This window comes from Protopterus annectens, chromosome 4.part0, assembly GCF_019279795.1.
Source record: "Protopterus annectens isolate FY-2018-M chromosome 4.part0, PAN1.0, whole genome shotgun sequence".
NCBI lineage: Eukaryota > Metazoa > Chordata > Ceratodontiformes > Protopteridae > Protopterus > Protopterus annectens.
The window spans coordinates 1405490683-1405504201 of NC_056733.1; the positions used below are offsets into that span (position 1 = coordinate 1405490683).

A 13519-nucleotide genomic window follows, 5' to 3' on the forward strand; every position below is an offset into this window, starting at 1 on the left:
GCTTTTCTCCCTGGGCCTCTGCTGAAAATGGGTTTCTACCCAGTCGGACTTTCCTGTAATCAAATTTCAATAAATAAAATACAAAATAGATAAAAAGGGTCTATTATCAGAAATACGAATGCAGAGATTCAGAAGATCCTACACCATACAGTTTCCATTAGCTTAGAAAAAGTTAAACTACATTCTTATTCTCAACTCCCAAAGGCTTACATAAGTTTGTGTTAGACCCAAAATTATAGCAAAACTAATCATATCAATAGCAGATCTACCTCTAGAAGTAATAGGAAATCTAGAGATGTGGAGGACATTCTGGACTGTTTTAAAAAACACTATGAGAAAATGAAATGTAGAAAACAGTAGTGTAGAAAATAAAAAAAATAATTGTTTTCTCTTTTAAAAAAGAATATATGAAAGTATTTTGGTGCATATAAAGTTGAAGGAAAATAAAGCTTCAGGCAAGGATGGCATCATTTCTAAACTATATAAATTATTATCCCACTTCGTTTTCTCTCGTTTACAGGAAGCAATTACAAAAATTAGCATACCCCCATCATGGAAATACACAATAATCTCTTCTCTCCTTTATCAAAACAAGATAAAGATCAAGTTCTATATTTTGCTTACACCTATTTCAGTAATAAACATTGATTATAAAAATCTTATATCATTCCTTGCCAACATACTAAAAATATACTAAGATAAGCAAAGCAGACCAAACTGGCTGCATATTAAATAGGCAAATACAGGAGAACATCTTTATGCTAATAACAATAGCCTTCAACTCAGCACACTGTTTGTTTGATTCAGTAAACTGGTCTTATATTCAGAAATACACAGATTTCAAAATAATTTTATATGTCTAATCAATCATCTTTATCAAAATTCATTCTCATATGGTAAAGTGAGAGATTTTATTTCTCAGTCAATAAAAAAATAAGCAAGGTTATGGAACAAGGTTGTTCATAGTCTTCTTTATTATTTGTTTTAGCTATTGAGCCTCTAGCTAGTTACATAAAGATTGATAATGATAGGATAAGATTTAAAAATTAAATGGTCAATACATTTACAAAAGTCAATTATTTACTGACAATATGCCGTTAACAATAAGTAGTAATGATTCTTCACTAATAAATACATAAAATTATTAAAATATTTTGAGTTGATGTTAAGTCTAAAGTTCAATAAGAATAAAAATCAACCCCTTAATAATCATCAGAGTTAAACTTTTTGATGGAAAATAGGGAACTTAAATGTGATTGCAAAGAGATTAAATACTTAGGGGTTACTCTTACAAGCAACTGTAAAGAAATAGCAACAGTAAATTGTTCCTGATGCCTGGAGAACCACCACCGACTTCCCTGCACAAGGGTTGCCCCTCTACAGAACCTGGTAATTAAAGACCCATCGACATCACCAGCCTGATATGCAAAGCCGTACAACATATCACAACAGAACTCATTTATGCACACAAGCAACTTAATCTAGATCCCAATTAGTCCGAATTTGTGAAGGACAGGTCCTTTCTTCTGAACATAGTAAGCGTCTTTGAAAAAGTTACAGGGGATGTGAAAGTGGTTATTATGTGCACACTGCTTGTCATGACCTGGCCAAGGCTTTTGATGTTGTTATCCCCCATGCTGATATTACTGCAAAATTAGACAAGCTTAATGTAAAACCCCTACACTGTCCCCAGGATTGCAAACTGACTTTCCAACAGATCCCAAGTTGTGAAAGTTGCTGGTTCTTTCTCCGAATATAAATTTAGCTACATTTAAGGTTAATCCTGACGACTGGATTTACATCAAGGTCATCATGTATGGCCCTGCTTTATTTGGGAGGTGAACACTATTAACTGCTTGAAAAAGATGGCAAAAATTTCTAATTTGTCTGCTTATAGATGTACATGGTTAGGCATAACATAGTCCCCTTGATCACTTGCCTAGCATACTCCTATGTAAAACAATAACAAATAAATGGAATAAGTTATTCTTTTCTACAGAAGATATGTTTATTTTAATTAAAATGGTTACTTTACCCAAATTAAATATACATTATATAGACATGCACTGTCGTTCCATTTAAAGAGTGCATTAAACGATTTAAACATTTGTTTGAAGTTCTTATGGCACCACAACAAACACTGAATAGTTTTGAGACATCATGCAAGAAAATAGAAATATGGTGGAACAGGATTTCCTGACCTCTAAACTTATGCTATAGCACCAGCTATTAAAACATTAGCTTATGGTTAAAATTTTGATTATTTAACTAACCGGAGAAACAGCATGAAACTATCTGGTTAAATAAAGATCAAATATCATTATACAATATGTACAAATATTGAATAATAAATAAGAAATGGCTATTAAAGAAATATTGTCTTAAAAACACAAATAATCCAACAGATTCTACTTACATAACATATTAAAAACCTAACTAGCTAAAGATAAAAGGATGGTTTTCTACAGCATTTGCACAAGAATGTATAAACAATCTGGACTTTCAAAATTACTAAGCTTAAAAAATAAGAATTTGATTGTTTGGAATCAAATGTTATGAGTGACTAAAGTAATTAACACTGACTACAGAATGGGTATTTATGATTTGGATACGGACAACTGGCTTATAGTGCAAATCCACAGATAGTTCTTAATCTCTAAGGCTGACTAAATGTCTGATATGAAAAAGCATAGCCACCCATTCTTGATTTTCTAAACATTCTCAAAACAAATGGTGAGACTGCGAGATCATATTTATTCAAAATCTATAAAATAATTAAGAACTAAAATGGCATATTGGGATTATGCTCTCCAAATGGGTGCCTCAGCTTTAATAACAAAAGATAAAGGATTTTAATACCCTAAAAAACACTACATCATCTTTATTATGGAGATTATTCTCTTGAAATTTTTTACAAAGATCATTTATTATTCTTCACAGCACTGAAGTTAAATGCAAAAAGGAAGGTATTGGTTGTTGAAGGTACAATTCTTTAATCAAAGCAGACTGTCAGCATATGGTTTATGACTGCAAAGTTAGACTACCTTTTTTGGGGGGGGGGTGGAATCAACATTTCCTGCAAGCACTGTGGTCTGATAAACTCATTTAAAAAATTGTTGGCATTGTTTAATGCTACATTTTCCAGATGGGTACCCAAATAGCAATTCCCATTTCTCTGGGGCCTATTGACAATAGACAAGAAAATGAATACAAAGCACTGGAAAAATGAGAGGATACCTTAATTTACATGAAGTTTCAATAAATATATTTTAAAAAGAATAGTTGAGAGAACCAGTATTGCCTGGGTCAAAGAGGGGAAATTACGATACCTTGGATGCTCCAGCAGTACTTTCTGCATCACTCTCGAGATAAGGGACAAAGGGAGAAGGCACATAGGAACTTATCCCTCTAGTAAATGGAGAATGCAGCCACTGCTCTGGAGCAAAACATTTTGATCTGAAAATTATTCTGTGAAGCAAAAAAATCCCTCTCTGGTATCCCTCACTGTTCCACTGGTGAAAGGAAAACCTCTCTTTGTGCACTGTCCACTCATGGCAGCTTGATGAAGTTCTGCTCAGCTGATCCACTATGTTGTTCCCTTCTGCCTTAAATATTATGCCATGATTTATGTCCACCTCCCTTGTTTTCATTGCCATCCTGCAGAAAAAACAAAAGTGTGTGCCTGTTTGTTGATGTACCACATGCTCTTGCTGTTGCCTGTAACATTTCTCTGGATTCATGGGACCCAGAGAGGTTTAAATGCTTTTACAGCATACTGAAATGCCAGCATTTTGCTCAAGTTTAGTTTGGCCTCTGACCCGATCTTGGTGCTCTATACCTTTAGGCCCTGGTAATGTATCCCACAAAACCCACACTGATGAATTAGTAGAGCCTGGTTATTAGCTGTGGAGCACAAAGGCATGCCCTTGGTCTCTCTGAAATCAGAAATAAACCAAGTCAGTCCCTTCTCTGAGTGTAGTAGGGATGCGAGGGTGTATTCCAAAGAATGAGCATGATGATGCCCACAGCTTCCTGAGGTTGTTTACTGAATGTTTCTCATATGTATGCAAACCGGGAGTACAATTAGAATGACGGTGGCCATGAGCCCCAGGATTATGGGGATCTCCCTCACTATCCATATATGCATCAACAGACAGAAGAAAGCCATAAGCAAAAATACTTCTGAGAGAGAGAGAGAGAGAGAGAGAGAGAAACACCATTGCCACCATGATGTATAGCAGAGTCCCTAAAAACACTCTCCTCTGGGAGTATTCCAACTCTGACTTCTGCAGGTTCAGAGTGAAGCCTAGATTCTGCAGGCAAAGCTGAGCAAAGGTGAAGGTCCTTATTGCTTTCTCCCAAGAAGGTGCCTAGAGGAGGCAAGTGTCCCAGTATAAATAAATAAATAAATATACCCTTTGTCCTGTAGGGGGGTAATTAATAGCGCTAAGCATCTGGTGAAGCCTCTTGGAACAATGACCAAATCAAACAGCAAGGAGACAAACTGGAAGTGACCACTCCTGCCAGGAATCTTAGTAATCTACTGTCTTTTTGGTCAACAGGGACGAGCAGATATGCACATTTTAAATGCACATTAAACAGAAATGCTTCTGGACTTAGCAAAGGTTTGGAGAAACTTGAGGGTCACCATTTTGAATCTGTTATTTCTTGTAACACTGGATGCAAAATGGTTACAACAAGGTGCTGTTCCTCTGCTGGGACCTTCTGGTGTCCCCTTCACCCAGGACTTTTGACTTGAATTCAAGAGGAGATCCCTTTGCTATGAAGTCCTCTACTGATCTGCCTGATATGATTCCCCTCCACTCCTCCAGGCAAGCAGTCAACATCCCTCACAAGTCTGGAGGGTCTTGGGCTCCATATACCATAGAATTGAACCCCCTAGGGAGTACTTACCTGTGCAACTGAACCCCTATGGGGTACTTACCTGAGCTCTTCCATTCATAGCTCGGTTTGGCAGCATAATGGAACATCTGCATCACATTCTACAGCAAAAAAAAATGGAAGATGGAGGACTATATCCTGCCTTTATACTGAGATGTGGCGATTCCCAGAGAGCAAGAGATGCAATGTCATTATACGAGGGAAAAGAATGCGCTCTGAAACTCTGGCTGGATATAGGACTCCATCTGTGGCAGACATTGCAGAAGTTAAGACTGACACTGACTTACAAAAAGAAAATTTCAAGTTAAGTGATACCACTAAGAATCTACACAGCAGCAAAGATGAAGTACAACAAATGACAGATTTCAGATAATAAAACTGAAAATACAGGCCATTCTCATTTGAACAGCAAAAATAATGTTGTTTATGCTAAGCAAATAAATTTATGTCCTTATATAAATAAGAAAAACAGTAAGGCTTCATGGGATAATTTTTACAATGTGTTCTATCAAAGCCAAGAAGGTTGAGGGCTTTCTTTATTCACATATGATACAAGGTGCCAACACACTTTTGTCAACAATGAAATCTAATTGAACTGTGAAGTCCCAGTACCCAACAACTTTTAGTTCCACAGGTGTGACCTAATAAATGCAGCATACCTGATAATAAAAAGTTATATAACATTACTGAAAATAATGCAAGACTGTGATGGCTTTAGTAAATACAATGTAATCAACTCACAAAACAGTCTGTATAAATGTTTCTTCACAAGTGCTACAGTCTTGTGCATTTGGTGTTAAATGGCTTTAGTATATTATCTGCTAACACAACTGCACATCCAGTTCTCAGCACCCATGACACTAAAATGTTCAATAGCCCCATTTACAATGTGAAATCCCAAGTGTAAGACTTCAAAGGAAATTGTTGCCAGTAATACAAAGTAGAAAACAGATGGTCATTAAAAAGAGCATTCCTAAATCACTGAAAAATAATTATTTAAACCTTTTCACTGCTGAAGTATTCAGGCTGAGTTATTATAGGAAATAGCAGACTTACTGTCAGTGGTGTCTGAGTCATCACTGCTGGTCGAATATTTTCTCCGCTTCTCCTCCATCTGTAACAAAATTAAAAATAATAGCTGCCATGTGAGTGAATTACTGTGCAAACAAATTGCTTTCCATAAATACACTGACATCACTACACTGACTATTAAGTCCACTTAAATCAAACTATTGTACTTTAAATGTTAGTGACAACCAACCAATATGTATTTATTCATCTACAGTGGTTTTAGGTAACTACTATCTGCTTATCTTTCAGCTTAAGTGCTTAAACCGCTGGAGCTAATTCACTGAAAAATTCTTGTTTATCCAATTGCTAAGGCCAACGCACAGCTTGTTTTGCAGAAGTACTATGACTTGCACACCACAAAAGTGGCAGATACCATGCAGCACATCACAGTTTTTGTGAGTTTCAGATATGTACTTTCCTTGCAGAGGCGGACATCTTAAAAGCAGACTTGCTGCACCTCCTTTGCTTTCTTCCTGCACAGGTAGTAAGTACACCTACCAACAATGAAGCTCTCCCTTCCCTACCTGTACTTGTAATAATGATCACTCAACTGCTTTTCGGTGTAAATTCTAATGCACAACAATATCTGTTGTGATTATGAATTCGCTCACAATTAACTGGATCCATGGCTAAACAACAACAGATCGTTAACAGAATGTAATTTAAACAAATATATTAAATGGTAACCTAAAAACTTCAAATGTGTAATTTTTTGTAAAAACGTATTAAATGGGCAGCACAAAATGTCAAATCTGAATAAAAAAAAAACAAAGCCTTATCCTCCAACATCTCCAAATATACAGCTCCAAGATTGCACAATCTTGGGGATGAGGAGATACTTCCTTACCGCCACAGTTCTATAATCCCAGTAATGACTTCTTTGAGAAGATCACCAAAGCAATGGATGAGGGCAAAACAGTTCACCCTTCCTTCCTGGACCTGGTCATGGCATTGTTGATAAATTCAAGAGGTTAGGTATAAACCCTTATGTCACCTGGTAGACAGCCACCTGGATGACAAACAGGACCCAGGAAGTTAGAATTGGAAGTCCACCTCTACAAAGAGGCCAGTCACAAGCAGAGCCTCTCAGGGAATGGTCTTGGTATTGTTCCATTTTGGCATTTACTTCTCTGAAGTCAAGGCAAATGTCAAGGGCCTCTGGCTGACCAAATTTGCAGATGACTGCAAATTAAGACCATTCATAGAATCCCCCACCGACACCAATGTTTTCCATTAAGGGCGGACACAGACAAATAACTTGTGTCAGAGCCATGGACTAAAACGAAATGCCAAGAAATGCATAATAGTATCCTTCAGGATGTCATCCACCACTGGTAACTATCATATCAACAACACATCCCTAAGAGTTGACCCAGTAGTCAGGGACTTGGAGATGCACATGGACATTAATCTAGCCTTTGACCAGCACATGCCTACAGTAGTAAGGAAATCATTCTATGTTATGTAACTTATAAACAGAGGTATGGCATCTAGCTCCAAGGAGGTCACTGTTCCACTGTATTTATCATTCAAACCTATCATTGAGTACAATGCCCCCTTTGGTATCTATGTAACCAAGCACATCCAACAACTGGAACATCCAAAGAGGCTCCTCAATAAAAGAATACACTGCATGAGTAACATGTCCTATGCAGACTGACTCAAACCCTATCCCTGTATGGTCTCCTACAGACTGTTGAGGGGAGATCTATGCCTGGCATTTAAGGCATTGTCAGTCCTCACCCTGAGGGACCTCTAGCATATCCAAAAAGCAACCAGCTCAAGAATTACCAACTTAAAAGACTTAAATCTTGCCGGTGACATAAACAGGACCTGCTGGAGAGACGGATATATATCCTTGAGACTACTCCTTCTCTAGAACAGGTTCCCCATCCATGTGAAGCAGAGTTCCTCCCTAACCAAATTCAAGTGTTACTTGGACAACTGGATGGGGAACAGGAAATTCACCCCTGATTTGGCAGACACAGGCAGCCAATAAATGTTTCATCTCCCAGACCCCTGCTTATAAATGTTTCATCTCCCAAACCCCTGTTTGCACTTATCAAGAGTACCAGAACTTGTCAGAGATTTGGGATGCAGGTCTAGGCTTAAAAATGTCCTAGTGGTTATCAGCCTAGTACACACCTACGAACCTATGAGGCTAATAAATAAAATGTTTCAGGCCTTGCAAATTAGGCTGGTCAGGGCTGATAGGTCTTCAATTCCCAGGTTTTGTGGCATGGATACCCTTACGTAGGGGCATCACAACTGCAGTGCACTACCTCTTCAATGACAACACATGTAGCTAAGCTTGGGTTAAACAGTTTGTGAAGTAGGTCAGCAAGGGCATGCTTGGCACCTCTTGTTAAAGCATCCAGGTATAAACAACTGGTCCCAGGCCATCACTGAAATTGGAGACAATTAAACTGAGGCAGTGAAGGTCCAGGTGGTGTTTGTCATATGGGTGAGAGAATAGGGTCTTGGAAGGGTGTAAGCGAAGAGGTTTGTCCAAGATATGAAGCCATAGTAGAGCAAACCACATCTGCTGTTGCAAAATGGTCTACAAGGATTATTTTGGCACTGCAAGAAGATCTGATCTTCTCCAAACATACAGAAATAAAGGGAAATGAGAGAAAAGTGTAAAGGAGGCCTGGGGGCCACATATGGATGACTTCATCTCTTGAATGCCCTCCAAAGGGAGGGAATAAAATAAAGAGAAGAAGCTGCTGCATATGAAGCTGGTCAAGTATGTAGAAAAATCAAAGCAAGGCTTCTTCTAGCAATACAAGAGTCTGTGCTAATGACTGATCATCACACTGGTCTCAAATGCCCTTGGAGAGTCCTCCTACTCTAAAATAGAGGCACTGGAGGTCACCGTCACCTGCGGGAACGGGGTTTAAAAGGATTTTAAACCACAAATATATAATAATTCTGTCACGTAGATAAAGCTGGTGAACTAAGAAATCGGGTAAAATAAAACAAAAGCTTTAATAAATTTCCTGCTGTGTAAGTATCGAATGTCATGGTGCCGTTTTACTTTACATTTGGAAAGGATCTTCACAGAGAGGCTTGACTTGAGAGTCCATCATGTGAAATGCTCCTTGCACTTCCTGGAAATCTTGGAGCATGTAAAGGGTCTGTTAACTAGTCCCACTCAATGAAAAACTCTGAATGGGGAACCTGCTCTGCACTGCTCGATTTGCACTGAACTTATCCCTAGTCCAGCAAACTCCTCCTTCTCCAAAGCCCCTCCATAGCACCTTACACACTTTTAACACTTTGCCTCACTAATCATCTTGGAGAGACAACAGACCAACCCCCATTCTATTTCCAGTCTTACAGCTCATGAAATCCTACGACATTGTAAAAACAGCCTCATTTGACTTCTACTTAAACAATTCTGTCTGCGAGAGATGTAAATAACACAACAGAGGTTTCCTCTTGGAGCCAGATATATGCAGTGAGCTGAACAATGTTTTACCCTCCACTCACACCTATACAACATCCAAATACTGCAAATATAGAACAATTTTATGTCGTTAAGGCTGTTAAAGAAATCTCCAATGCTTTATCTAGGCATCAGCCTAACTGTCTAACTTACCCCTTGCACACTGTCAAACAGCTCTTAACCAACTTACAGCTCACTCTGACACTACATAAAGCACAACCACAAAAGATGGTCACACAGCTAACATTTACCATTTAAATAAGCCCTTACAGCAGCAAAATCAAACTAGTTCTCCCGGCAATTTCCTAGTCATACGTGACTCCACAGAAACACAGATGCAACACATTCCAGGCTGAGTAAAAGCAGAGTAATGAATAACAGGGTCCCAGGTGCCAGGAACCACAATGTCACTACTAATGCCTTCAAGTCCCTTCACCCAGATACACATCATCTAGTCATAGCTCACATGGATGTGAATGTCTTAAGCTGCATGTCCTTGGATCATAAGAAGGGATACATGATGAAGCTCACAGAATATGGGTGGGAAACTGGAACCGAGTAGTGTGTTACCATAACCAAGAATGATGTTTCAGTATCAGTAGAAAATAATTAACTTTAATCATTGGCTTAGCTTCTGGTGTCATTCTTCTAAATGCATCCAATATAGATCAGCCTATGACGAAATGCTTGACAGCCAGGCAGCTTTGCTAGGGATGGTCTGCATTTCTCATGGCATGGCATCTGTATACTGGCTGAGATTTTGTGTTTCCCATATTGCATTTTTTAGGCAAGATGTCTCCTCAACTTACCTACATAGCCAGCCACAATGAAAATGATATAAAATGTAGCACTGTTTGAATGTTAAAACCTTAACAGAACGCTGCATTCCTTACAGACACCCCTAAACCATGAAAATATTGTTGTATGCATAGCTACTGAAACAGTTTTAGAACAGTGAAAGTACCCCCACAGTGCACAGCTTTAACGCAGTTCCAATGCAGAAGTGGACAGTGTAGCTGCAGGGGGTGTACGAGTGTTCCTAAGAAACCATTTCACCTCCAGACTCATAACGCAGGACAACGACCTTGAACTCCTACACATACTTCTCACAATAAACAAAACCCAGTATCACATCATAGCCAACTATCATATCCCTTCCATGACATCAGAAGGCCACACAGTATATCAAAACAAATTAACATCTCTCACTAGAGAGCCTAACACTAACCTACTGGGTGATGGCTACTATCCCTTCATTAACTGTGGAACCTATACCAACACAAATAAGTATACGCAGAAATTCATGGACTTAGTTAATGCCAACTCCTTGGACCAATTACGCCAAATTCCAACAAGGAGCTCAAAAATACTGGATCTGGTTCTCATCAATATGGCCCCTCTATGCTCAATGCCCATAGTTACCAAATCTGACCACTACACTATAACACTAAGTGTAAGACCTAAGTTACCTTGAAAGCCCCCATTTTCAGAGATTATTCTAAGGCAAATCTACTCCATCATAGGTTCATAGGTATGTACTAGGCTAATGGAGCCTTTACAAGCCTAGCCCATAGAATTACCCTGGCATTGTGCCACCCGACCTTAGTTCCCAATGTCTCTGTCAAGTAGAGCCACTGGAGTGATCCCCAGGGCGAATTTTGTATTTCCCATCCACTCATCAAGATTTCTCTTGAAGAGGGCCAGTGATGCGCTCTGCTTGACATGTATAGGAAGTTTATTCCAGAGCATGGGCAGTCTCTGGCTTATGAACCTGTCCATCCAGCATGTTCTGTTGATTGTGGTAATTAGGTTGAGGTCTCTGGAGCATTTCTAACAGAGCTGGGTCGGATCTGATGACCTGATGAAATTCACACCCTTTCCTCACTTCATTAACCACACATCACACTCCTTCAAACGCGATGACACAATTTATGTCCATCCCCAAGCTTGTACTGAAGTCTTGGTCCCCATAAGAAATAACTACAGTGCCAAATGAAAGAACAAATCCTTTAAGTGGAACCACAGTATTAAACTATACAATAAGAGGAAGAAACTCAAAGCCCATAAAAGCAAACTTTCATTAAGAGAAGAAATGAAAAACAAGGCAGTGAAAGACCAACAAAGAACTTGGAAACAAAATCAAATTTTAGTGTACGTTGTTGTTAGAGAGGTCCTGTTTCGATTCTTTCAAGGCAGAATCCTTTTGCTTTGTTTTTTTTTTTTTTTGCTTTATGTCATTGTTTAGTGGAGGGGAAATGGGTTTCCCTGACTTTGAGAAAGAATTACAACAAAACAATGGCAATGCAAGTGTAGCTATACAAATGGGACCAGTCAATATTTAGTACAGAGGTGTTAAGTTGTTTTAACTTTATTATGGGGAAAAGGCCTCCCAGTGATTACTTGGGTAGGACCTCTTCTGGTCTTGAATGGCAAGGAGAAGTGATGGAGCAATGATTACTAATGAAGTTAGGCGGTATGTCAATACTGGTACACCTGTGCATTACATCAGTTATTATGAGGTCTAATGTGGAGCAGTTTCCAGAATGTAACTTTGGTCCAGTGGGCTGTTATACTATCATGGGTTTGGAGCATTTCCTTTAATTTGTTAGCCCCAGGTCCTATAGCATTGATGTTGAAGTCTCAAAGGATAAAACAAGTATGAGGAATGCCTTGGGGGAACATATTAATCAGGGGTTGTTGAATTATGTTGATGGAGGATGGAGGAGGTATGTAAAAAGTAGTAAAGAAAAGATTCAGGAGTTCACCTACAGCACTATGGCCAAGGCCCCAGTTTGGGCTTTTACTATCAGGTGAAGGTAGGTATTTTAAGCCTATAACTTGGATAGACTGTTTTTTTTTTTTCTGATAAGCATAGCTCCATTTCTACTACAAATCCCATTATAAAAGATTAGGTTGTAGTCACTCAATGCATGTATAAGGGCCTCTTTCACCCAAGTTTCTGATAAGGCAATGAAGTTTTTCTGTTCCACATTGAGACAGGCTTCAACTGTGGTCTACTTATTATTAATGTTGCAGTTTTTTTTTAGGAATTTATAATTGTGTATTTATGATGCTATAAAAGGGTTGGTTCTAAGTGGTTGGTAGTTAGTAATAGTTGGACAAGGTTTTAGGTAGACAAAACCAACAACTGTGGTTGAAGACTACCAAGTGGTTCCACTAGGTCCTGTTTTAGACCATTTAGTAAGCAGCCTGGGATGTTAACCAGTCCCATAGAGGCTGTGTTTTTGGCCATGGAGAGTGAGGTTATGACTTGCTCTTTGGAGATACTAGGTAGAGGACTGGTGACAGGTATGCTCTGGGGTATGTCTGGTGGGGACAGGAGGGTGAGGTTTGCATCAAATCTGTCTGTTAGCAGGTTGGTGATGTCCTCAAGGTCAGTGCGAGTGGTACCGTCCACTACTAGTTTGGTACAAAGCGGAGCCTTCCTTTTTTGATTTCTGATGTAGCTAAATAATATCTTGTTATTATCCTTAGCTAGGGATGCTAGTTTAGCTTCGTAATTGGTTTTAGAGGACTTTACAATATATCTAATTTGCTTTGTCAAGCTGTGGAGGGTGTCCTTCCTCTGCAGAGTCCATTCCCTCTTGTTCTTAGGTATTAGTTTCTTCCTCTTGTTGTATAACCTACTTATTGCTTGATGTCCACCAGGGAGGCTTGTTTTTATGAGGACCTTGTTTTAATCCACACAGGTACAGCAAAATCTAAACATTTATATAGGTATTTATTACAAGGCATTTGTGTACACCTGTGTATAACAGTCATTGCTGACAGTGGTAGCAGGGGGGTTTGAAACTATTTATGCCATCGCTTAGGAGTCTATAATTTGCTTTGGGGAAATTTTTCATCCTTTTTGCTCATGATGGTGGTCAGGTATGATTGTTACTTCAAACAATACTGATGTAAGATCAGATCTTACCAGGGAGTGCAACACACAGGGGGTAGTACAGAGACCCCCTATGTTGGGGAGTACTAAGTCTAAGACATTCAACCCCCTTGTTGGGGTGTAGACAATATGAAGTCCAGGAACCTTATGGCGAGCAAGTTTGTGCTCATATACGACTTCCAATCCATGGAATG

General features: G+C 38.9%; 1 protein-coding gene across 1 annotated transcript in view; it reads right to left on the reverse strand.

Annotated features, from left to right (window-relative positions):
- JADE2 (jade family PHD finger 2) overlaps positions 1-13519 on the reverse strand; it is a 1051451-nt gene that overhangs the window by 967362 nt on the left and 70570 nt on the right. The window contains exon 2 of the mRNA XM_044069238.1: positions 5959-6016. Within this exon, the coding sequence (XP_043925173.1) occupies positions 5959-6016 (58 nt within the window). The remainder of the gene's footprint in view (positions 1-5958; positions 6017-13519) is intronic.